Source organism: Bos indicus, chromosome 13 (assembly GCF_029378745.1).
Source record: "Bos indicus isolate NIAB-ARS_2022 breed Sahiwal x Tharparkar chromosome 13, NIAB-ARS_B.indTharparkar_mat_pri_1.0, whole genome shotgun sequence".
Classification (NCBI taxonomy): domain Eukaryota; kingdom Metazoa; phylum Chordata; class Mammalia; order Artiodactyla; family Bovidae; genus Bos; species Bos indicus.
Genome location: NC_091772.1, coordinates 42,617,686 through 42,643,439, shown reverse-complemented (window position 1 = coordinate 42,643,439; position 25,754 = coordinate 42,617,686). Strand labels below are relative to the sequence as shown.

Here is a 25,754-nt window from a genome sequence, read left to right as displayed (position 1 = left end):
CAGCAGGAGTGAGCACCTGTGCTGCCGTCCCTGGTGCCTTTCTTCCGGGCCGCTGCATTTTCTCCTGTGTTTTTCCGTCTCCCTTTGGGGGCAGGGACAGTGCACCACCCTGACTAGTTTGATGCTGCAGCCTTTCGAGGCCTTCCTGAGTGCAGGGAATCTGGCAGCACCCACGGGGATGGCGGGGAGGCTGGGACTCGGGGAGCCCCCCCCCCCCCCCCCCCCCCCCCCCCCCCCGCTCCGTGTGCTTGTCCATTGTCGTCTGCACACGTCCCTGCCCCTCCGAAGGTGTGACCTTCCTGCACAGAGCTTGAACCCAAGTGTGTTGCAGGTCCCAGTCCTACTTTCCCCCTCTGGAAATAAAGCTCTTTAGTGGAACCACAAGTGTGCTTTTGAAGAGCGGTTAGGAAGCTGTATTTGTGAGACAGGGCCAAGGGTGGAGGGGAAGGTTTAGTTCCAGGGGAGTTGTGCTGAGCCCTGAATAGGGGCGGCAGCAAGTAAAGAGCTTTGTTTGGAGGGGGTGGGGATGGAGAGCTCCCAGACTGCCAGGCCCACCCTCCCCTTGGTTCTCCTCCTGGGTGGGTGGGGTGGGTGTGGTGCGGGGGGAGGAGTGACACGTGGGAACTCCCCTCCCCTGCTCCCTCCCTCCCTGGGAGCCTCCTGGGGGCCGGCGTTCAGGATACAGTAGTGAGAACCCAGCAAATTGGGGGCACAGGCAGCTGACAGAGGAGTGAGGAGTTGACGATGCAAACACAGTGGTGTGGGATCTGGGCTTCTGGGGACAGTGCTGCGTGTTGCATTACGTGGTCAGAGCAGGCTTCACTGAGGAGGTGATGGGAGGAGGCAGCAGGTTTAAAATGGGAGATGCCCAGGGCCCTTGGTGACCGGCTGGGAGAGCAGTGCGAGGGGAGGCTGTGGCTGGACTGTTGGGTGAGGAGTTCGTGGGAGACTTTGGCTCTGGGGAGAGGGCCCGTTTGCAGGTATTGAGGGGTGGACACCCTTGATCTGTGTCTCACAGAGTGCAGGTGGGCTGCTGGGTCACAAGCAGACTTGGGGGATGAGGGAGGAAGTGGGAAGGGAAGATGGTGGCGTGGCCCTGGGTTGCAACAGTTGCTGACGGTTTGGGAGAAGCAGCGTGTTTGCCTGTGGATGGAGGAGACGGGAGAGCTCCTGGGCACTTCTGCGTGAGCCTGGGGCGGGGGTGAGGGTCCAGGCCACAGCGGGGTTGCGCCTGTGTGGGCGCAGGGGGGTGGCCCCAGGCCCAGCTGTCTTCTGTCCTCTCCATGGAGCAGGAAGCAAGGCCGTCCCTGTGAAATGTCCTCTGCGCTCTCTGTCTCGGTTGGGCCTGGATGGCCGGGCAGCCAGTGGCAGAATAAATGCCAGGCTTTGTGAGCTGGAGGGTAAAGTTTGTTGGATGGGTTGGGGAGGCCCGGCACCCTGGGCCTCAGGTGACAGGAGAGTGTTTTTGCGTCAGCCACATTGACGCCTTCAGTTTTCTTCTGTGCTGTGACCTTTCCTGATATCCTGGGAGGTTTTTTCTTTTAACTAGTGCTTCTGGCAACTAAGGATATTATTGTAATGTGTGCCCTTTGTCAAAAAATGGGGAATTATGCATGTAGGTCCTTGCAGGTACCTGCTTCAGTAAATACTTTCTTCATATATTTTTATAGACAAATCCCTATAATTGCATTATTTTACAGCTTCAAAGAACCCCCTCTCTTCCTTGGTGTGCTGCAACCAAACACGAAGTTACAACAGGCGGAAAGGCTATTTGAAAATCAGCTTGTTGGGCCAGAGTCCATAGCAAATATTGGGGGTAAGTAGACCCCTGGGACTTGGCGCTGTCTGCTGCCTGAGCGGGGTTCTGTGGGGACAGTGCCAGGGGGAGTCCTGGGCAGCCTTCTTGGCTGCGATTGTGCCTGTTTGTCTAGCAGATGCCAAGGGAGCCTCTTGCCTCTCTGAGTTGCAGGCTGTTTTAGTGCTGGGTGATTTTGAGTTCCTGTCTGACAAGCTGTGTTCTGCTCAGACTGTTGGACCCTTTAAAATGAAAGGAGAAAGGAAAAACGTGAACACTGGTGTTTTAGCTCATTTGTCACAATTGGGTAGGTGTTACTTGATGTAGCACAGGTTGTCTTTGTGTAGATTTCATTTTTGACAAGAATAGGAACTGTTCTCAGTATTTCCACTTTTTTTAATGGTCATCTTGGTGGGTACATTTAAGGGTAACCATCTGCTTTAGACTTGCCCGAACCTCCAGACTAGAACAGGGTCTGTTTCTAATTCTTGAGTCTGTAGAAACCTGGAACAAGCCTTTCCTGTCTGTTAGAATTTAGCTTAGGAGTCAAAAGTGAAGAGGTTGGCGAGGATTGAGACGTGAAGATTTCCTGCAACTTGTTACCTGAGCTTGCTGGCCATCACCCCAGAGCGTGGTGGAACGGCCATGGGTGACTGCCATGCTTCCGTTTCCTTCTGAAGGCCTGTCAGGCCCGCGCCCCCACCTCCGAAGCTATGAACCAGCCTGCCTTTCCCAGCCTTGCTCTTTGGCTGGCCTGAGGACTGGGTGTTTCTGTAGTTGGTTGTTGCTTTTGTCTGGCAGAGTCAGAATTGCTCAAGAGAGATGGGCATTTTGTGATTGAGCTTTGTGTTTCTCTTAAAAAGACATTGCTGTTTATTAATTTCAAAAATTTTGTGGTTTTGGTTAAGAAATCTAGTACTGACATTTAAAATTGGAATTTTGAGGAGTCCCAGTGATTCCCCCCCACCTCAGATCTCCCAGAGAATGCTTTTTTTTTTTGTCTTTTCCATTGGGCCTGATGCCTTATCTTGCTCTGTCATCACACCTCCTTTTCTCTCTTTTCTCTGCTTGTCCTTTGGTGACATTTCTGGTTATCCCCTGCAGGTGTGAACTGCATGAGGGCACCTGGACTCACTGCTACTGACAGTGGAGAGAGGCACTCACCTCGGGAGGTGCCAGGAGAGGAGTCACCAATGAACATCATTTAGACTTTACTTTTTAGAGCAATTTTGGAGTCACAGCAACATGGAGGGGAAGATACAGAGATTTACCATATATCCTCCATCCCCTACTTGCCGCATTATTAACATCTCCCCCAAGATGGTACATTTATTGAGAGTACAGTTGACAACTGCTCATTGTCACATCATCATTACCGGAGTCCATAGTTTGCGTCAGGGTTTACTCTTGGTGTGTATGTTCTACGGGTTTGGACAAAGGTTTAATGACATGTGTCTATCATCAGATTATCATACAGAGAATTTTTACTGGCCCTTAAAATCTGCTGTGTTCAGCCTCTTTGTCCCACTCTGCCCCCAAGCCTCTGGCAACCACTGATCTGTTTCTTGTTTCCATAGTTTTGCCTTTCCCAAATGTTTTAGAGTTAGAATCATACATCAGGTAGTCTTTTCAAATTGACTTCTTTAACTTACTGTTATGCATTTTACGCTTCCACCCACTCCAGTATTCTTGGGCTTCCTTGGTGGCTCAGATGGTAAAGAATCTGGTTGCAATGTGGGAGACCTGGGTTGGGAAGGTCCCTGGAGAAGGGAAGGCTACTACTCCAGTGTTCTTGCCTGGAGAATCTCCAAGGACAGAGGAGCCTGGTGGGCTACAGTCCATGGGGGTTGCAGAGTCAGACATGACTGAATGACTTTCACATTCACAAGTCTTTTATAGCTTTATAGTTCATTCCTTTTTATTAATGAATAATATTCCATTGCCTGGATGTATCATAGTTCATTTTTCCATTCACCTTGTTTAGTTTTATAAGTTGCCAAACTGTCTTCAGAAGTGGCACTCCCCCCAGTCATGAGTGGGATCTCTTGTAGCTCCATACCCCTGGTGTTGGGTACTGTCAGTGTTCTAGATTTTGGCCATTTTAATAGGTGTGAAGTGGTATCTCATGGCTATTTTAATTTGTAGTTCCTTGATGTATATGATGTGGAACATCATTTTGTGTGTTTGTTTTCCACCATAGTAGATCTTCTGTGGTGAGGTGTCTTAAGTCTTTGGGATATTTTTTAAATTGGATTGTTCATTTTCTTATTGTTGAGTTTAAAGAATTTTTTGTATATTTTGGATGCAAGTCCTTTATTAGATGCATTGTTTGCAGATATTTTGTTCCAGTCTGTGGCTTGTCTTCCCATTCTGTAGACAGTGTCTTTCTCAGAGCAGAAATTTTTAAGTTTTAATGAAGCCCAGCTTATCAATTCTTTCTTTTATGGATCATATCTTTGGTGTTGTATTTAAAATGTCATCACCATACACAAAGTCAGCTAAGTTTTCTCCTTTTTTATCTTCTAGGAGTTTTGTAGTTTTTTGTTTTATGTTTAGGTCTGAAGTCCATTTTGAGTTAATTTTTGTGAAGGGTGTAGGGTCTGTGTCTAGGTTCATCTTTTTGCACGTGGATGTCTAGTTGTTTCAGCAAGATTTGTTGAAGAGACCGTCTATACCTCATTGTGTTACCCTTGCTCTTCTGTTAGAGATGAGTTGTGGGTCTACTGCTGGGCTCTGTATTCTGTTCCATTGATCTGTTTTTCTGTTCTTTTGCTGTTACCACATTGGCTTTGTTATTGTAGCTTTATAGTAAGTTTTTTTTTTTTAAGTCTTTATTGAATATTGCTTCTGTTTTTTGGTTTTTTTTTTTGGCCGAGAGGCATCCCTGAACAGGGACCAAACCTGTGCCCCCTGCATTGGAAGGTGAAGTCTTAACCACTGTACCGTCAGGGAAGTCCCTGTAGTAAGTCTTGAAGTCAAGTAGTGTCCGTCCTCCAAGTTTGTTCTTTTTCAGAATTGTGTTGGCTCTTCTATATGTTTGCTTCTTCATGTAAGCTTTAGGATTATTTTGTAGATTATCTACAAAATAGCTGCTGGGATTGCTCTGAATCTAGAGCTCAGGTTGAGAAGAACTGACCTTTTGACAATGTTGTATCTTTTAATCCATGAGCATGGGCTATCTCTCCCTTTATTAAGTTCTTTGATTTCTGTTATCTGAATTTCATGGTTTTTCTTATCTAGATCGTGTATATGTTTCATTATATTTAGACCTAAATATTTCATTCTTTTTGGAAGGTAGTGAAACACCTGATACTCTGATTTTAATTTCGGATTTCACTTGTTCATTGTTGGTGTATAGGAAGCTGATTGACTTTAGTATATTATCTTTGTATCCTGCAGCCTTCCTATAATTGCTTATTAGTTTGCAAGAATTAAGTGTTCTTGATTCTTTGGGATTTTCTACATAGACTGTCGTGTCATGTACAAATGAAGATAGTTTTATTTATACTTCTTATATCCTTTTCTGGTCTTACTGCATTAGCTAGAACTTTCAGCTAATTGTAAAGAAGTGATGAAAGGGGACATCCTTGCTTTGTTCCTGATTTTAGTGAGAAAGCTTCTAGTTTTCACCATTAAGTATGATGTTAACTGTAGGTTTTTTCGTAGATATTCTTTATCAAGTTGAGGAAGTTCCCCTCTGTTCTAATTTGCTAAAAGTTTTTATCATGAAATGGGTGTTGGATTTTTGTCAGTACTTTTTCTGCATCTGTTGATAAGTTCATGTAATTTTCCTTTAGTCTTTTAATATTATGGGTTACTTAACTGATTTTCAGATGCTACACGAGCCTTACATACTTGGGATAAATCCCATTTGGTTGGGGTGTATAATTCCTTTTATACATTTTGGATTTGATTTGCTAATATTCTATTGAGAATTTTCACATCTTTGTACTTGAGAGATATTGGTGTGTAGTTTTCTTGAAATGACTTTATCTGGTTTTGGTATTAAAGTGATGCTGGCTTCATGGAAAGAGTTAAGAAGTATTACTCTCCTTCTGTTTTCTGGAAGAGATTATAGAAAGTTGGTACCATTTCTTCCTTCCTAAATGTTTGGTAGAATTCATCAGTGAACCCATCTCAGCCTGGTGCTGTTTTGAAAGGTTATTAACTATTGATTCATTTCTTCAATAGATACAGATCAGATCAGTCAGATCAGTTGCTCAGTCGTGTCCCACTCTTTGCGACCCCATGAATTGCAGCACGCCAGGCCTCCCTGTCCATCACCAACTCCTGGAGTTCACTCAGACTCACATCCATCGAGTCAGTGATGCCATCCAGCCATCTCATCCTCTGTCGTCCCCTTCTCCTCCTGCCCCCAATCCCTCCCAGCATCAGAGTCTTTTTCCAATGAGTCAACTCTTCGCATGAGGTGGCCAAAGTACTAGAGTTTCAGCTTTAGCATCATTCCTTCCAAAGAAATCCCAGGGCTGATCTCCTTCAGAGTGGACTGGTTGGATCTCCTTGCAGTCCAAGGGACTCTCAAGAGTCTTCTCCAACACTACAGTTCAAAAGCATCAATTCTTCGGTGCTCAGCCTTCTTCACAGTCCAACTCTCACATCCATACATGACCACAGGAAAAACCATAGCCTTGACTAGACGAACCTTTGTTGGCAAAGTAATGTCTCTGCTTTTCAATATGCTATCTAGGTTGGTCATAACTTTCCTTCCAAGGAGTAAGCGTCTTTTAATTTCATGGCTGCAGTCACCATCTGCAGTGATTTTGGAGCCCAGAAAAATAAAGTCTGACACTTTCCACTGTTTCCCCATCTATTTCCCATGAAGTGGTGGGACCGGATGCCATGATCTTCGTTTTCTGAATGTTGAGCTTTAAGCCAACTTTTGCACTCTCCACTTTCACTTTCATCAAGAGGCTTTTTAGTTCCTCTTCACTTTCTGCCATAAGGGTGGTGTCATCTGCATATCTGAGGTTATTGATATTTCTCCCAGCAATCTTGATTCTAGCTTGTGTTTCTTCCGGTCCAGCGTTTCTCATGATGTACTCTGCATATAAGTTAAATAAACAGGATGACAATATACAGCCTTGACGAACTCCTTTTCCTATTTGGAACCAGTCTGTTGTTCCATGTCCAGTTCTAACTGTTGCTTCCTGACCTGCATACAGTTTCTCAAGAGGCAGATCAGGTGGTCTGGTATTCCCATCTCTTTCAGAATTTTCCACAGTTTATTGTGATCGACACAAAGGCTTTGGCATAGTCAGTAAAGCAGAAATTGATGTTTTTCTGAAACTCTCTTGCTTTTTCCATGATCCAGCAGATGTTGGCAATTTGATCTCTGGTTCCTCTGCCTTTTCTAAAACCAGCTTGAACATCAGGAAGTTCACGGTTCACATATTGCTGAAGCCTGGCTTGGAGATTTTTGAGCATTACTTTACTAGCGTGTGAGATGAGTGCAATTGTGCAGTAGTTTGAGCATTCTTTGGCATTGCCTTTCTTTGGGATTGGAATGAAAACTGACCTTTTCCAGTCCTGTGGCCACTGCTGAGTGTTCCAAATTTGCTGGCATATTGAGTGCAGCACTTTCACAGCATCATCTTTCAGGATTTGGAATAGCTCAACTGGAATTCTATCACCTCCACTAGCTTTGTTTGTAGTGATGCTTTCCAAGGCCCACTTGGCCTCACATTCCAGGATGTCTGGCTCTAGATGAGTGGTCACACCATCGTGATTATCTGGGTCGTGAAGATCTTTTTTGTACAGTTCTTCTGTGTATTCTTGCCACCTCTTCTTAATATCTTCTGCTTCTGTTAGGTCCATACCATTTCTGTCCTTTATCGAGTTCATCTTTGCATGAAATGTTCCTTTGGTATCTCTGATTTTGTTGAAGAGACCCCTAGTCTTTCCTATTCTGTTGTTTTCCTCTATTTCTTTGCATTGATCGCTGAAGAAGGCTTTCTTATCTCTTCTTGCTATTCTTTGGAACTCTGCATTCAGATGTTTATATCTTTCCTATTCTCCTTTGCTTTTCTTTTTTCTTCTTTTCACAGCTGTTTGTAAGGCCTCCCCAGACAGCCATTTTGCTTTTTTGCATTTGTTTTCCATGGGAGTGGTCTTGATCCCTGTCTCCTGTACAATGTCACGAACCTCATTCCATAGTTCATCAGGCACTCTATCTATCAGATCTAGGCCCTTAAATCTATTTCTCACTTCCACTGTATAATCATAAGGGATTTGATTTAGGTCATACCTGAATGGTCTAGTGGTTTTCCCTACTTTCTTCAATTTAAGTCTGAATTTGGCAATAAGGAATTCATGGTCTGAGCCACAGTCAGCTCCTGGTCTTGTTTTTGCTGACTGTATAGAGCTTCTCCATCTTTGGCTGCAAAGAATATAATCAATCTGATTTCAGTGTTGACCATCTGGTGATGTCCATGTATAGAGTCTTCTCTTGTGTTGTTGGAAGAGGGTGTTTGTTATGACCAGTGCATTTTCTTGGCAAAACTCTATTAATCTTTGCCTTGCTTCATTCCGTATTCCAAGGCCAAATTTGCATGTTACTCCAGGTGTTTCTTGACTTCCTACTTTTGCATTCCAGTCCCCTATAATGAAAAGGACATCTTTTTTGGGTGTTAGTTCTAACAGGTCTTGTAGGTCTTCATAGAACCGTTCAACTTCAGCTTCTTCAGCATTACTGGTTGGGGCATAGACTTGGATTACTGTGATATTGAATGGTTTGCCTTGGAAATGAACAGAGACCATTCTGTCGTTTTTGAGATTGCATCCAAGTACTGCATTTCAGACTCTCTTGTTGACCATGATGGCTACTCCATTTCTTCTGAGGGATTCCTGCCCGCGGTAGTAGATATAATGGTCATACCCCTCGTCCAAGGTAAGGAGCAATGGCTGCGCTTTGCTGGAGCAGCCGTGAAGAGATACCCCACGCCCAAGGTAAGAGAAATCCAAGTAAGACAGTAGGTGTTGCAAGAGGGCATCAGAGGGCAAACACACTGAAACCATACTCACAGAAAACTAGTCAATCTAATCATACTAGGACCACAGCCTTGTCTAACTCAATGAAACTAAGCCATGCCCGTGGGGCAACCCAAGACGGGCGGGTCATGGTGGAAAGATCTGACAGAATGTGGTCCACTGGAGAAGGGAATGGCAAACCACTTCAGTATTCTTGCCTTGAGAACTCCATGAACAGTATGAAAAGGCAAAATGATAGGATACTGAAAGAGAAACTCCCCAGGTCAGTAGGTGCCCAATATGCTGCTAGAGATCAGTGGAGAAATAACTCCAGAAAGAATGAAGGGATGGAGCCAAAGCAAAAACAATACCCAGCTGTGGATGTGACTGGTGATAGAAGCAAGGTCCAATGCTGTAAAGAGCAATATTGCATAGGAACCTGGAATGTCAGGTCCATGAATCAAGGCAAATTGGAAGTGGTCAAACGAGATGACAAGAGTGAATGTTGACATTCTAGGAATCAGTGAACTGAAATGGACTGGAATGGGTGAATTTAACTCAGATGACCATTATATCAATAGATACAGACTGATTCAAATTGTCTCTTGTGTGAGTTTTGGCAGATTGTGTCTTGCAAGGAATCGGACTGTTCCATCTACATTATCAAATTTGTGGACTTAAGAGTTGTTCATAGTGTTTCTCTAGTATCCTCTTAATGCCCAGGGGGTCTTTCGTTTCTGATACTGGTAATTTCTATCTTTGTTAGCCAAGCTAAAGGATTATTTATTTGATTGATTTTTTTCAAAGAACCAACTTTTGATTTTGTTGATTTTTCTTCATTGATTTCCTGTTTCAATTTCGTTGATATCTGCTCTAATTTTTATTCTTTCCTTTGCTTACCTTGGGTTTCCTTTGTTCTTCTTTTTCTAGTTTCCAAAGATGGAAGCTTAGATGACTGATTTTAGGTCTCTTTCTTTTCTAATATGTGTCTTTGATGCTGTAACTTTCTAAGCACTGTTTTCTCTGCCTCCAGGAAATTTTTGGTAAGTTGCATTTTCATTTTAACTTAGTTCAAAATGTTTTGTAATTCCTCTTGAGATTTCTTCTTTGACCTATGTATTAGTTAGAAGTGTATGCTGTTTAATCTCCAAGTAGTTTGGGATTTTCAGCTCTTTCTTTTAGTGATTTCCAGTTTAATTTCATGCTCGTGTGAGAGCAGACATTATATCATTTCTGTTCTTTTAAACTTATTAAGGCATATGTTATGGCCCAAAATGTGGTCTGTCTTAGTGAATGTTTAATGTGAACTCAAGAAAAATATATATTTTGCTGTTTGTTGGATGAGGTGTTGAAGGGTGTCAATTATATCTAGTTAATCAATGGTGCTGTTGAGTTCAACTGTGTCTTTATTGATTTTCTTATTTATTTATTGTTTTTGGCTGCACTGGGTATTCGTCTAGTTGTGGCGAGTGGGGTTACTTTTTTGTTGCAGTGCACGGGCTTCTCATTGTGGTGGCTTCTCTTGTGGAGCACTGGCTATACGCGAATGGGCTTCAGTTAGGGTTGATTTTTTGTTGGCAGGATCTGTCCATTTATTTATTTAGACATATAGTTGATTTACAGTGTTGTGTTAATTTCCACTATACATTAAAGTGACTCAGTTATACGTATATGTATATTCTTTTCCGTTTTATTTTTCATTATGGTTTACCCCAGGACGTTGCAGCCAGCTCCCTGTTTTCTGACTGTGCTGTGCAGTCGAATCTTGCTGCCCATCAGGGTCTTTCTGTTTCTGAGGGAGGGATGCTGGGGTCTTCTCCTCTGATCCTGGATTCCTGGGCTTCCTTGCAGTTGTATCAGTTTTGCCTCATGTATTTTGACAATTATTATCGGGCGCATACATGTTAAGGACTGTTGTGTCTCCTCTACAGTTGACCTTTGTTGTTACCTGATGGTCTTCTTTATCCCTTATCATGTTCCTAGCCCTGCAGCTTTATTTTAATTAGTGGTAGTGTGGTGTATTTTTCTTTACCCCTTCATTTTTCATCTCTATGTGTCTGTATATTTAAAGAGAGCTTCTTACAGACTGCATTTCGTTGTGTCTTGTTTTCTAATACACTCAATGACAATCTGTCTTTTAATTGAGGTTTTTATGCCATTAATATTTAAAATGATAATTGATATACAGTTGACCCTTTAACAACTCAGGTTCACTTAAACATGGATTTTTTTTCCATTGAACACATTCTGCAGCACTGCTGCATCCACAGTTACTTAAATCTATGGGTCTGGAATCTTGTGATGCAGAACCTCGCAGATTCAGGACCTTGAGGATGTGAGGGCTGACCATAAAGTTATCCACAGATGTTTGACTGTGCAGAGGGTTGACGCCCCCTAACCCCCAGTTGTTCAAGGGTCAGCTGTTGTTGGATTACTCTCTCGCATGTTTGTTACCGTTTTCTATTCATTGCTTATGTTATTTTCTTCCTTATTTTCTCATTCACTTTGGGAGTTCAGTAGTTCAATTGAGCATCTTATATGATTCTCTTTTCTGTCCATTCTTTGCCTATCAGTTATACTTATTTTAAATACTTTTTTTAGTGGCTCCCCTAGAGTTTGCAATATTTACATTTAAAAATATGGAGCATTTCATGAATTTGCACATCATTGCAAGTTTTGCGTGGTTCTGATTCTAGTATATGTGCTGCTGAAGCGAGCACTTGATTTTACACCCAGGGTCCTTCCCAGCAGTTGTTTCCCTTTGGTTGGATAGTCACCTTCAGCAATTAGACACTGCCATGAGGCAGATGTGAACAGACCAAAGTGCTGAGCATCAGCCTGAGGGTTCCCACTTCTTTGCAGGTAGCAAATCCTGTTTTTATCTCTGACTGGTGTCTGCTGTGCCTTTGCTCCAGCCTCAGGGTCACTCCCATGCTGGTTCCAAGGCCCCTATGGCATTATCGCTGCACTTGTTAAGGCTTTTGGCCCCAGACACCACTTGCTTTCATTTTCAAAACTGCCGTTTCCTCTCTGGAAACAAAGCACAGACTGGCCACCTCTGTTGTAGGTGGTGGTGAGAGCATAGTTCTTAGGCTAACCTAGTAATACCCTTATTCCTTCCTGTCTTTGAACAGATGTGATGTTCACGGGTACAGCAGATGGCCGAGTTGTAAAACTTGAAAATGGTGAAGTAGAGACCATTGCTCGCTTTGGCTCAGGCCCGTGCAGTAAGTTTTGGTGACCACCTTTGTGTCTCTTCAGACACCCAAGGAAGGTGCTGAGAGGAGCTGTTTCCTGGAAGTCAGGTCTTTGGAAGAGGAGAGCCCCGCTGTCCAGCTGAGGCTCCCTGTGGTCATACTTTCCCTCCAGGCCCCTCACACCCCTCACCTCAGCACGCACCCCAGAGCTGCTGTGGGAGGTGCTAGGCTTTGTTCCTCAGGTGCCAAAGTGCATTCCCGCACTAGCCTACCGTGGACCTCAGCCCTTCATCCAGAGTGAATTACCCTTAAGTCCCTCAGGTTTTAGAAACTCACTATTTAAGCACTGGTAGGTGGGCTGCCATCTATGGGGTCGCACAGAGTTGGACACAACTGAAGCGACTTAGCAGCAGCAGCAGCAGCACAGACTTACTTTCCCTTTTGTTAGGAGCTGGAATGTTTTTGTAAAAATGATGCATTTTTATAGTAAAATGGGAACAGCACAAAGAAGAAAGTAAAAATCACCTAGAGTCTTCTCAGGTGTAACTTGTTAACAATGTAACAAATAACTTTTCAGATCTCTTTCTGTTCATGGACTCACACCCACACATGGTTGTAAGTGATGGGATTATACTCTGCTTATGAGTATTCAACCTGCTTTCCCACTCCGTATTGTGGCCATACGTGCCTCTGCAGTAAGCATCCTATGATAAGCATCCTAATATAAGCACGCATGGTAAGTGCCTCTGCCGTGTGTCCTGCAATAAGCACTCTGGTAAGCACCCTGCAATAAGCACTGAGTAGTAAGCACCCAGTAGTAAGCACCCTGCAGTAAGCACTCTGGTAAACACCCTGCAATAAGCACTGAGTAGTAAGCACCCAATAGTAAGCACCCTGCAATAAACACTCATTAGTAAGTACCCTGCAGTAAGCATCCTGTGGGAAGTGCCCTGCAGTGAGTGCCCAGCACTAAATATGCTTTACCACAGGTTTAAAAAGAATATAGGTAGTAGAACAGGAGAATGGATCTAAGGAGTAAAATGGTAGCTTTTCCTTTATGATGGGTGGAGGGACCCTGCCATGTCCTTGGACGGGCACAGCATTCAGGTCCAGCTGTGGGGCTTCAACCCCACTCCTGGAGTGCTGGGGGATCCAGGGGTGGGGCCTGTGCCTGCTGGGAGATCTGGGGGTGGGGCCTGTGTCTGCTAAGGGATCTGGGGGTGGGGCCTGTGCCTGCTGGGGGATCTGGGGTTGGGGCCTGTGTCTGCTAAGGGATCTGGGGGTGGGGCCTGTGCCTGCTGGGGGATCTGGGGTTGGGGCCTGTGTCTGCTAAGGGATCTGGGGGTGGGGCCTGTGCCTGCTGGGGGATCCGGGGGTGGGGCCTGTGCCTGCTGGGAGGTCCGGGGGTGGGGTCTGTGCCTGCTGGGGGATCTAGGGGAGGGGCCTTTGTCTGCTAAGGAATCTGGGGGTGGAGCCTATGCCTGCGCTGACTGTTTTGAGTCTCCAAACGCTGATGTGAGCGTGATCCTTGAGTGCCAGTTGCTGTGCGTGTGTCCACATCCTGACTCTCTGGTGGGCCCTCTGGACAGACTGGACAATCATCCTAAGCTCTCAGGGCCTGGGACACGGTAGGGGCTGATGCCATGGTCAGTTTTGTTCTCTGCAGCACGATGCAGGTTTAGGACGGGATAGATAAGGTAATTGGACACTGATGGGCTACAGGCAGAATCTGGGGCCAGCCACTGATTCCTGTCTGTTTCCCTAGAAACCCGAGATGACGAGCCTGCTTGTGGGAGACCCCTAGGCATCCGGGCCGGCCCCAACGGGACCCTTTTTGTGGTTGATGCGTACAAAGGACTGTTTGAAGTAAATCCCTGGAAACGTACGTGCCAGTAACTTGCTTCCTTCTGTGATGATTGTGGATCTTTTAAATAAGTGTGTATTTATTTATAAATGGGTTTAGTAGAACTTGTTCAGTACAGCCTACCGGAGACCCTGGTATTTTTCTTACGTACCGAATGGTACTGAAGGTCTTGCCTGCAGAGAGCACCAGAATTCACGTCATGTGGCTCCTCACTCGAGCCTGTCTCAGGTTCATACCTTCCTCTCCCCTGACCACCGGGTCCCAGAAGGTCTCATTCCGAGGGTGTGAGGCTCCTCTTCCTATCTTCACTTTTCTGTGTGTCCGTCTGGGCTCCCTATTTGTTTTCTGCTTCTCAGTCTTCTCTTTTTCCTTCCCCTTCATCTCTTGTCTTTTTACTTTTCCTTCCTCCAGCTGCTTCTGCTGTTTCCCTCCCCTGACTGGTCATGGTGTGCTGTGGACCAGTGCTGTGATATTGCTGTGTGTGCTTAATGGGGAGGGTCACGTGGAGGGAGGAGTTGTCATCGTGGGTGGTGCACAGGGCCCCTGGGTGGCCCCCACTCTGCCGGGTGCCGGCATGTGCCAGTTACTCAGCCTCTGAGTCCGCTTGCCTTACCACAGAGTAGCGCTGACGGGAGGGCCTGCCTTGGGGGATCGTTGTGGGGGTTTAAATGGGGTTGGATGTAAAGAGAACTGAGCACTCCATGAGTGTCTGTGCTACAGCCTGAAAAGACTTTATACTACTCCTGCTTTTCACATTTAAAAGCAGGTGAGGGGAGCATTATGTATTTCTCTCAAATAGAAAATTGCCTTATTATCCCCAGACTCTTCACAGATTTTTAAGTCAGTTGGTCTTGGGGAAAGGAGTTCCTCATCCATAGGGAGGATTCTGCCTTTAGTGGGCTTGTTCTAAAAAGTTCATCACTGAACAGAAAGGAGGGAAACACTGTGCGAAGTACTGCATCTTCTGACATAGGGAGTGGGGAAGCTCCCTTAGTTTTTCCTTTTAAATAAGTTAGGTTGATTAATAGTTTGAAACTATTGAGCCACATGTTCTTAGAATGAAAGCAAGTCTCCCCCCTTTCTTCTTTCTTTCTTCCTTCCCATCCCCTCAGGTGAAGTAAAACTGCTGCTGTCCTCTGAGACCCCCATTGAGGGGAGGAAAATGTCCTTCTTGAACGATCTTACAGTAACTCGGGACGGGAGGAAGATTTACTTTACGGATTCTAGCAGCAAATGGCAAAGACGAGATTATCTGCTCCTGTTGATGGAGGGGACGGATGATGGGCGGTGAGTGTCCTCCTAACTCTGCCCAGGGCGGCTGTAGATGGGCAGGATGACGTCAGAGAGTGTATCACGCCCAGGAGTTGGTGGGTGTTTCTGAGCATCTGCTCAGCTATTAAGGGGGGATCTTAATGTCTCTTGGAAATAGGTGGTAGACACAACAGGGCAGCGAGATGTTCTCACTTCTCTTTGGAGAAATGAAGCTAAGAACAGCCAGGCCATCTGAGGGTGTGGGGCGTGGTCTGGCACTTGGCAGGGAACCTCAACTCCTGTGAGGCTGGAGCCATGGTGACCAACCCTGGTGTGAGCTAGCGAGAGAACTGACCGTAGGCTTGTCTGGAGGGGGGTGCCTGGGGGGCTCTCCAGGGCCCGCCTGGAACTGGTCTGAGAGGAGGATGGGGACCCTGCCGCTCCAGTGGAGGCCAAGTGCTCCTGCACAGGCCCTGGCCCAGGGCTCCAGCCCAGCATGGCTCCCAGATGCCCCGTGACCCTCTGCGTTGGCGCCTGCAGCCTGCTGGAGTACGACACTCAAACCAAGGAGGTGAAGGTTTTGCTGGACCATTTGCGGTTCCCCAACGGGGTGCAGCTGTCTCCTGCGGAGGACTTTGTCCTGGTGGTGGAGTTGGCCATGGTGAGGATCAGGAGGTGCGTGAGCTGGCTGGCGTGACGGGCGCCGGACCGGGCTGAGGGGTGGGGCGGGGCCTGGGGGCCTGGGTGAGAAGCGGGGCTGGGCTGGTGTGAGAGACCCGCTTTAGAGCCTGGGACGTGGCAGAGGTCGGTCCTTTGTCAGGGGAGAGTTGTCTTCTCTGTTTCCCTCAGCCTTCTTGAGTGTCGCGGGCTGGGAGAGTCTCGGAAGAACGCTGATTGTGGTCCTGGCCCGGCCCGGTTTCTGCCGTGGCCCAGTTCCCGCCGTGGCCCAGTTCCCGCCCCTGCTTCTTGCTGGACCCAGGATTCTGAGGCCCTTGCAGCGGGCCCTTGCATGATGTGCCCTCATTTGTGATGGATATATTGGTGTTTGGCTCCAATTTTTTGTTTTGGGGGGCTGCTGTTCATTGCCTGCTTGGTTGACTTTTTCAGGTTCTACGTGTCTGGCCTGATGAAGGGAGGGGCTGACGTGTTTGTGGAGAATTTGCCTGGCTTCCCGGACAACATCCGAGCCAGCAGCTCCGGGGGGTACTGGGTCAGCATGGCGGCCATCCGCGCCAATCCCGGCTTCTCCATGTTGGATTTCTTATCCGAGAGGCCTTTTCTTAAAAAAGTGATTTTTAAGGTAAACATGAAAACTATGATTTCAAGAAACAAAATGAAATTGCATCTCATTGTGGGTTTTTTTGACCCTTGTGAAAGCTCTAAAGATTCTAGTTCTGCTTATGGTATCTGATACTTTCAGTGACTTCTTTAAACTTATCCTTTGCCTTAAAATGTGAATTTACATCTTTGAGCCCTCTGACTCTTGCCCTCCTTGTTTCCTCATCTGGAATTGTCACCCTCACCATCATGACCTGTTGGGCCTCTGTCCTGCTTGTTCCTCTTGCTCTCCCCTGGACGCCCAGCCTTTGGCTCTTCCTCACGTGGTTTAGGTGCCCCTTCCTTCTGCCTCCCCGGAGCCTCGTCATGCCCTCCATGGGATCCTGCCCATGGTACTGGTACTGAACTGTTTGTAATCTAAGGTCCTAGAAGGTGCCAGGCGGCGGTTCCTGAATGAGTCTGTGCACATGTGCTCATGGACAGACCTTTGTACCTACATTCATATATCTTTATCTGTTCCTTTAAACTGAAAACTCTAAGACTGATGTTTCTAGTCCAACACCACAGGATCTGTGCCTGTCTTCTTACCATCCATGTTGGTACTTCCTTTCTCTAAGGGTGAGAAACCTGGGTCCCGTGCTCCCTCATGCCTGTTTGATCGATTCCCCAGTGTCCACATTTGTAGCCTTTGTCCCCAGCATCACACGGCCCTGGTTAGGGCTCTGGTACCCAGGCCAGCCCTTCTCCCTCCTCCCAGTTTCTCCCTCCTCCCAGCCACGTGTAGGGGCCTGCTGTCTCCTTGGGGGCCCACGGCCTGTGCCAGCCACTCCGCTGCAGGACACCATCTCCCCTGCTTGGAGCCATGGCCTCTCCTCCAGGGTGGAAGCTCCCTACTCAGACTGACTCCCTGGTTTGGGCGACCCCTGCACGCACCTAGCCTGCTTAGCCCCACAAGCCATTTTTTGACTAAATGTTTTGGGACCAATAATTTTAAAAGGCAGTAGCACTCTTGTGTGGAGGGGAGCAGGTGGGGAGGTGGTTCAGTGGGGGGCAGTGCAGGTGGGATGCACCCAGCAGGTGACAGGACTGGGTGCCTGGCTGCGGGTCTCCAGGTGGGCTTGTTGTCTGGGCTCCAGGGTCTGCACCTGCCCTGCCATACTCTCTCTGCTCTGTGCTTCCTTTGCAGCTATTCAGCCAAGAGACGGTGATGAAATTCGTGCCACGGTACAGCCTTGTCCTGGAGCTCAGTGATAGCGGGACCTTCCTGAGGAGTCTGCATGACCCCGAAGGGCAGGTGGTCACCTACGTGAGCGAGGCGCATGAACATAGTGGGCATCTTTACCTGGGCTCCTTCAGGGCCCCCTACCTGTGCAGACTCCGCCTGTAGTCTGCTTAGGCTTGCTGTCACCCTGTGCCCGTTGTCACCCAGAGCCCGCTGTTACCTGGAGCCCGTTGTCACCCCATGTGCCGCCCTTCCTCCATGCCTGCTGGTCCGGGAGGTGTGTGGCCCCAGGACACCTTCACCTGAGCTAGGCCTTGAATTTGCTGAGGGGAAGATGAGTCCTTGTAAAGCCATTTTCTCTTAAAAACCTCCCCAAGCGTGGTGATTGTCTCTGGGACCTGGGGACTTGGTGTACTTGGGTGGGGATGGATTTGTGGGTGGCAGCTGGGGTCTCGTCCCTGCTGCTGGCTGTGTCTCACCAGCCTTGGTATCTTTGCTGTTAAACAGGTGATACCTGCTTTTGGGGGAGGGACCCCAGGAGGGTGAGGAGAGCTCAGAACAAATGTGTGTGAGACCTCAAGATGGGCTGTGCGGGCAAAGACTTCCCCAGAGTCGTAAGGGACTGGGCCTCAGCCCTGGGCGTCCCTCCTGTGGCTCCCACCCTCTTCCCCAGCCCAGCCCCCTCCCTCCGTCCCTGGGCCCCCGCCAGTGTTCTGAAGGCAAGGACCTGGATGTGTGTGGAGGAAGAACATGTTGATTCTAGCTGCTCAGAGGACTAGCCGGCTTCTCTGTGTACAGCTTGCTGTGCAAATCACAGGATGGGGATGGAAGGTGGGCGCTGGGCACCAGGAGTCCTGTTCACAGCTGGTTCCTTGTCCCCAGACCCAAGTGTGAACAGTGCATGTGCTGGGGTCGCTTCTGTTCCGGTGTCACAAGCCTGACAGATGTGCCCACACGTGGTCCTGGTGGTGGGCGACCCTTGTGGATTGACCTGTGGGTGGTGTTGCCCGAGACTTTGTTCTCTGCTTTGATTTGCTCCAACAGCGAGTGAGGTCTGTTTTTCCGTGTGTCGTGAGGGCTGTTCTGCTGGGATCGTGCTTGCATTTGCTTGGTGCCTCCGCCATGGCCTCCCACACTGACTCAGTCCACATGACACCGCTGTTCTGTTTCCAGCCTGCCAGGTAGGGCTGATGTCTGCTCCTCCCTTTCCTGGCATTTGTGAGAACACATCAGGGATTGTGTGTTGGAGTTGTCTTTGTGAGTTGAAAAGATGGTATTTTGAATGGATGACAACAGTGAATGACATCAAGGAGGGCCGACAGCAGCGGTGAAACCTGAACCGTTTGTGTCGTGTGCTGACTCAGGCTCCCCCCGCCCATTTTAGGGGAGAACAATCAGTCTGATGGGGGCCCGTCCTGGGTCGTCTTCTGCTCAGGGCCAGCTCCCCACACAGCTGTGCATGGCAGTCAGACTGGCTGCGTGGCAGTGACCCATGTCCTGTCGGGTGATGCAACCTCATGGAAAGTGGTGTTTAATAGGCAACAGTGCACCCGTGTATGACGTCTGCAGGAACAGTAGGGTAAAACCTGACCATTCTGCCATGAAAACGCAGCCCAGGCGCGCTGACCCTGAACGTTTCTTGGTTGGGAGCCGGGAGCCGAGGGCTGCACTGTCAGTGCAGAGGAGCTCGTAGCTTTTCACAGTTTTCAGCAAAGGTGTCTTTTTTTTCCCCCCTGACTCAGGTGTTGCTTTTCTGTCTCAAAGTGTCATTTCCTGTGTTCTTTGTGGTTATTTGCCATGGTAAGGTGTAAAGTATAGTTTCATTAGTCTTAAATATACGATAGACTTTTGTTGTAACATAAAATGAATTTGTTCTAATGTGAATTGGTAACATGCTCTTAAAATTAAAGCAAGTGATTCATTCATTGTGTGCTGCTTTATCATCTGTTACGAAAACACCGTCAGTACTCCGTCACTGCCTTTTATAGGACCGAGGCTTCACGTTGAGGTTCTGTCGTCAGCGTTCGCTCTGCCGTGCTAAATGGTTTTTACATGTGCTGACCTCGTAATGATACAGGGAGACTGGCCAAGTCTCACTGGGAGCGGAGGCTGGGGAGGGAGCTTCCCAGAGGTGCAGGCAGCCGGGGCCTAGGGGCAGGGTGACTGCCCAGCCCAGGGCTCAGACCTACGGGTACCTGGGTCCCTGGCACCGAGGCTGGGCAGCAGTGAGACTAAGCCTTGCGGGCAGTTAGTTCACCGGGCAACGGGTGTTCCTCAGAGCCTGGTCCATCTGCAGCCCGGGGCGGGGGCGGGGGGGGGTGCCTGGAGCTTGATCCCAGAGTCTCCACAGCTGATGGACAGGGGCAGAGGGCCTGGCAGGGAGGCCGGGGAACACTCAGGGTGGGCTTGCTGGCTGGAGTTTGGTTTTGGTCAGTTTGAGACCTGAGTGTTCCTTCATGGTGGTAACTCTGTATGTCTTAGAATCCCGGGTCCTTAACTTGACATTTCTTCGGTGACGCTGAATGAGATGGAGGGCCAGCTTGCCGCTGTCAGAATCATTCACTCTGAGGGCAGAGCTGCTGTGTTTTAAAAAGCATGCAGACTGGGTGGCAGTGCGGGCCTCAAGGCCCCTGCTAGCTGACACCCTCCTCCTGCGGTACATGACACTGTCATGGGCACAGGGGGCTCAGGGGTGGGGGGGCCTTGGGGCCACTCCCCCAACACCTCTCTGTTCTGATGTCCCGGGAGGCCTGTGGGGCAGCATTGGGTGGCCCCATGGTTGTCAGGAGAAACCTGGCCTTGTGCTTCAGTGCATGTTGGTGTGTGAAGACAGAGGGGAGTTCAGAGCCTGTGTGCTGCGTCAGGTGCGGTGGCCCCACGGGGGTGTCCCGAGGCACTGGGCCCGGGGTTCCTGTTGTGCCCCACCGTATGGTGGGCCCTCCTATCACTGAGCTGCCTTTCCAGTTCTCCCCTCAGTGGGTCAAGCACCAGGCAGAGCTTTGAGGGGGTCAGTTCTTTATTCAGGTTTATTCCTAAGTGTTCACCTTGGAGGTTGTTACTGAGCTGGTTGGGTCCCTGCCCAGTGCTGGGATGATTATTCAGCCTGAAGGACGGCCCTCTGGGCTTTCCTCGAGGGCCTGGGACCTCGGGGCAGTCGGGTGGGAGGGCCCTTGGGGTCCAGAGCCCGTGTAACTCGCACCAGAGGACTTGCCCCATCTGTGCAGACTGGCTTCCCATCCCCGCAACTACGTGGCTGTCCGTGGGCTCCTGGTGCCACCATTCTGTTCCTGGCAGATGCCGTTCCCGAGGGTGGGTGACAGCGGGGACGGAGCTGGGAGGTGGCAGTCAGTGACAGTGGAGGAGGGACACCTCGGTAGTCTGCAGCCAGGGGACGACCCAGACTTCAGAGTAGCAGCTGAGGGTCTGAAAGGAGGGGTGGCCTGAGGGTTCCCTTCCCGGAGGCTGCCCACCCCACCAGGGCACCCCCACCCGCTGCAGAAGTGGGTTCCCAGTGCCACTGCCTCGGGGGGGGGGGTTATGTACACACACGTGTGCTTATGTGCATGTATTCACATGTGTGCACGTCTGTGTGTGCACCCACAGATAGGCATGTATGTTTTCTTTACTGAAGAGTTCTCCTCCTGCCCTGACTGTATTTTGAAAAACTTCAAATCTACAGGAAAGTTGCAGGAGTAATTCAAGAATACACACTTGGGCTTCCCTGGCAGTCCAGCGGTTAAGAGTCCACTGCCAGCGTGAGGGCACGAGTTCGATCCCTCTTCCGTGAAGATCCCACTTGCTGTTGGGCAACCAAGCCCGTGAACCACAACTAGTGAGCTTGTGCTTCGCAACGAAAGAAGCCTCCTCAGCGAGAAGCCCCTGCACCACGACTAGAAAGTAGCCCACTTCCAGCCACGAAGACCAAGCGCAGCCAAAAAGAGGAAATCAGCACGTCCTCCACACCTCTGTTTATAGATTACCAAGTTCTGCTGCTGGCAGCCCACTCTAGTACTCTTGCCTGGAGAATCCCATGGACAGAGGAGCCTGGCAGGCTTCAGTCCGTGGGGTCACAAAGAGTCGGACATGACTGAGCTACTAACCCTAAGTTCTGCCTCCTCTGCTCTCCCTGAGTGTGTATATATAACTTCTGAATTATGTCAAAGGTGTCTCTGCTCTCCCCGCACCTCCATGCCTGCAGTATGTGCTCCTGGACACGTGCTTCTGGGAGCAAGGAGGGCTTGGCGTTTGGGAAGTCCCAGGGGGCCGCCTCCCACCCTCTGGTGTCGGGGTGGGATCTGGAGCCTCACAGGGAGAGAAGCGCTGAGGGTGAGCTCGAGGCTGTGGAGGCGGTTGGGAGGTGCGAGGGGCGGGAGGCGAGACCCCCTCTTACCCACTGCAGGGTGCGGTTGGTCTGGAAGCTGCAGTCATCCAGGTTTGTGTGCCCCGTCTTTTTGCAGGTGGTTCTGCCGATGTCCATGTCCAGCATGAACTTCAGGCCTTTCACTATCTGAGGGGACAGAGGGTGGGCCTGGGACACTGGGTCCAGGACATGGTGAGAGGGAGTGAGCTGGGGGCCGCCTCCCTCCCTCCAGGCTTGGGCCCGGGTTCCTGCAGGCGGTGGGGAGGAAAGACCCCGATCCCCCGGTCTGGGCCCCTAGAGCCCTGATGCTGCTTTCACCCACACAGACTGCCCTCCACGATCCAGACAGCATCCTGCTCTCAGAGTTTGCAATCGCCAAAGAGAATAGAGATAACACAGTCACCTGCCAGTCCTGTGCCCAGAGGGTGACCGTGAGTGTGTGTCAGCATGCCGGGTGGTGTTGGGCAGCCTGCGTCCTTGGGCCAGTGGATGTGAAGCTTGTGACCAGCTGCCCTGGGCCCGCTTTTAGGGGGTGAGTGACCGGGTCCTGTACCCTCGACCTGTGTTCTCAGGAGCCAGGCCTGGCTGCCCCATGGGGTCCCTGTGTGGGGAGCATTAGGCCTCCCATACGGGGTCACTGAGAAGCATGGGGACCTCCCAGGATGTGACGTGTGTGGGGACGGGGCACGGTGGGGGCAGCGTGGCCAGAAGTGCTTTGGGGCTGTGGTGGAGCCACCCTCAGGCAGCCCTGAAGGTGGGCAGCAGTGCAGCTTGTGTCCCCACCCCAGGGGCTGCACTGTCCACCCTGGGGAAGCCTGGTCTGCTGAGAGATGGTGCGGGCCTTGGAGCCTGATGCTGGTGGCCCCAGGCTGGTTCTGGGAGGTCAGATCTGGTCAGACCTGGCTGCCCTGCGCGAGCCCAGACCTCACCTGGACAAGGGCTCTGCTAACACGGGACTCCCGGAACAAGAAGGCGTCATTGCTGCAGTTGTTGAAGCTCTCGGCGCTGTGTCGGGCTGCCCTGAGGACGTCTGGGTTGTTGGTCTTGATGGTCTTGGGAAATCCTGGTTTCGCATCTGACTTAAGGATCTGGGAGCAAAAGTCTGGACAAGAAACAGAACCAGACGAGAACTTTGCTGAGGGGTGGGGGCTTGGCCCAGGGATCACGCCTCCCACATCTGCTCCCAGTGTGGTCCCCACCCGTCCACCCCCTCATCCGCCCACCTGGCCTGTCCCCCCCGCCCCTGGTCGTGTACCCTCCCGGCCCGTCCACCCCGTGCCTCCTAGTGCATCTCCTGTGTGTCTCCGTGGCTGCCCTGTCCCCAGCCGAGGGCCAGTGTTGTGGGGGGCAGAGAGATGGGTAAGAAGAGGTCCCGTCCCTGCCCACTTGGCCCTCTTCAGAAGCCAGGTCATCTCTGACAGTCACAGGAACCTGGACAGCCCCCCAGAGCCTCTGTCAGAATGAGCCCTGGTGTGCAGAGAAGTTGCCCCTGGCCTCTGAGGCTGCCCTCTGGCTCTGACCCCTCCGCTTGTCTCCAGGAAGTGGCCAAGGGGGAGGTGCCTGGAGGCCGTCCATCACTCCCAGGACTCTGGACTGAAACCACCAGGCTGCCAGGTCCCCGGGCCACCCGTGTGCTGCTCCTCTGGAAGTTCAGGAAGCAGGTGGATGGCAGAAATTGTAGTTGGTGGTTCAGGGCTGACTTGATTTCAACCATTTCTCAGTTTTGCTGCAGTGGTCACAGACTACTTGTGCATTAAAATCAAAATTGTGGGGGAGGGAGAACGGGAGGAGGGTTTGGGTGGTAGATTACTTCTCTTTACTAGGAATTCCCCCGATTTTCCTGAAGTCATGTGTCCGAGGTGACCCAGAGCTGACCCATCCCCCAGTGACCGCTCAGCTGTGGTCTTCCTCTGAGTTGCGTGGAGTATGGGGTCCCCGTTTCATGCACAGCCCGAGTTAGGGCTCAGCTGCGTTCTGGCCAGTGTGGATGGTCTGTTGGCCTGTGCTGCCTGGAGGGTTACTCTGCTTCCCTTGGCCGTGACCTTGGGGAGCATCTTTTGGAGGATTCAGTGGGGCTGCGGTCAGCACAAGGTGGTCAGGCTGGAGCCACAGACGTGTGGACGAGCTTCCAGGCGTAGAGTGTGGAGAGACGGGGTCAGTGCTGCCCGGGTCCCTCCTCACGGGAGACTGCAGACTTGGGGTGCTGGGTGTGGGCCCCACTATCAGAGGATACAGAGCTCCCTGGTTGTGAAGAAATCTTGACTCCTGGGAGGAAAACTGCTGTGAGGTCAGCAGCGCGTGGGGGCTTCATTCCTCAGGGGCCAGACTGGGGGACAGAGACCCCCCAGTCATGAGGCTGATGGGCCGAGAGGACCTTCAACTTGAGCTGGGGGTGGGTGGGGGTTAGGCCCAGTGGGCTGGTTGGGCTGGGGCCCAGGAACCTGGCAGGATGGCTTGTGTGGGTCTCTGTGCCCAGGAGCCCGGGCTGGGGTCAGTCAGAGATGCTGGAACCTTTCCTGGGGCTGCCTTGTCCATGGGTCCTAGCAGAGGCTGGGACATGGCGGACGCCCAGCTCAGCTTGGCAGGGTGGTCTTGCTGGGGTGTCAGTGATCCCATAGCTTAGATTGAGGCTCCCAGAGGAGGCTGGTTCCACCGTCGTCTGAGGTCTTCACAAAGCCCTTAGAACTGGGCGTCTGATGTGGCAGCGGGTACAGGAGACCCCCACCAGGAGTGAGAACCAGGCTGGCTGGGCCGGCCACATCAGCCCAGCTGCAGGGTTTCCTTTCTGTGTGCGTGGAGCATGGAGGGGGCACTGGCCGTGGGCAGAGAAGGCGTGGGCCCCATCTGGGTCTGGGTAGGGTCTCCATAGGCCCCCTGACCCTATGTGTGACCCGCTGGTGCCTGTGACAGCCTCTTTGTCAGGGGGACTGGCACTGGCTGCCCGAGTGGGACCCCTCCTGGAAGGTGGGCCCAGCTGGGTCCCTGGTCCAGACGGAGCTCTGGATGGCTCTGCGAGGGCCGCTCAGCTAGGGGCCTGCTCCACTCTGGTGAGAACCTCCCAGCACCAAATGCTGTCACTGGTCCCCCACAAAGCTCTGTCCCCAGTGTCTCTGAGACTCTCCTTTGCGGTGACCCGGCCCTCATGTGATGTCCCACAGATGCCGGCCGTGGCTGAAGTCTCTGGACATGGCAGCTGTGTTGGTTGGCTGTCTGGGCCCTGAGCCCGTGGCTCTGACTCTGGTGCTGGAGAGCTCCTGGCCTGCTATTGACGCCGGGAAGTCCAGTGTGGTTTTCTTTTGGGAGAACAGCTTGATTCCTGCTCATCAGCATAGTCTATAAACAGCAGGAGCACCTGGTGGACAGCCCAGTCTCCTGTGTGTTTATCCATGGCTGTCGATTTTTCCTTTGTACAAATTACATATATTGCCTTTTCTGATTATAAGCTTACCTATCTGGTAGGAAACTTGAAAAATATAGAAAAGTATAACAAAAACGTTAGAGCTCACTCTCAGTGTTGCAAAGATAATCACTGTCGCCTGTTTTTTAAATAAAATGTATTAGATTTCATTTCACTTGAACTTAACATGATTGTTTTAATAACGAAGTGAAACTAGGCGAGGCCAGACCTCCTATGAACGTCCCTCCCAAACGTGTGACGTCAGTTCCTAAGTGATTTCGGTAAAATTACAGAGGTTATGAGAATCATTGAACTTGGTTTATTTTTAACTACATTTCCTAAAGTATAGGCTTCAGTTCACCAAGGCCTTGTCAGCAGAGCTATCAAAGCAAACGATAGAACC

At 50.1% G+C, this 25,754-nt stretch overlaps 2 protein-coding genes and 1 long non-coding RNA gene across 5 annotated transcripts in view; 2 read left to right on the top strand and 1 right to left on the bottom strand.

Moving 5' to 3' along the window:
* Window positions 1–19,519, top strand: part of APMAP (adipocyte plasma membrane associated protein) — a 30,410-nt gene extending 10,891 nt beyond the window's left edge. Inside the window, exons 3-9 of one of the 3 annotated variants that reach the window (XM_019973272.2) lie at window positions 1,701–1,816; window positions 11,917–12,009; window positions 13,745–13,861; window positions 14,956–15,130; window positions 15,635–15,769; window positions 16,202–16,394; window positions 17,559–19,519. In XM_019973272.2, coding sequence (XP_019828831.1) covers window positions 1,701–1,816; window positions 11,917–12,009; window positions 13,745–13,861; window positions 14,956–15,130; window positions 15,635–15,769; window positions 16,202–16,394; window positions 17,559–17,759 — 1,030 coding nt within the window. In that variant the 3' untranslated portion in view covers window positions 17,760–19,519. The remainder of the gene's footprint in view (window positions 1–1,700; window positions 1,817–11,916; window positions 12,010–13,744; window positions 13,862–14,955; window positions 15,131–15,634; window positions 15,770–16,201; window positions 16,395–17,558) is intronic. The other 2 variants (XM_070801079.1, XM_070801080.1) reach the window with 2 other exon arrangements.
* A 600-nt stretch (window positions 19,520–20,119) lies between these two features.
* On the top strand, window positions 20,120–25,656 carry LOC139186496 (uncharacterized). The gene is made up of 2 exons (XR_011570079.1): window positions 20,120–20,250; window positions 21,274–25,656. It is a non-coding gene; the product is annotated as an uncharacterized lncRNA (long non-coding RNA).
* CST7 (cystatin F) overlaps window positions 20,593–25,754 on the bottom strand; it is a 9,828-nt gene continuing 4,666 nt past the window's right edge. Inside the window, exons 2-4 of the mRNA XM_019973276.2 lie at window positions 22,884–23,056; window positions 21,985–22,101; window positions 20,593–21,017 (exon numbers count right to left, since the gene is read on the bottom strand). Coding sequence (XP_019828835.2) covers window positions 20,940–21,017; window positions 21,985–22,101; window positions 22,884–23,056 — 368 coding nt within the window. The 3' untranslated portion in view covers window positions 20,593–20,939. The remainder of the gene's footprint in view (window positions 21,018–21,984; window positions 22,102–22,883; window positions 23,057–25,754) is intronic.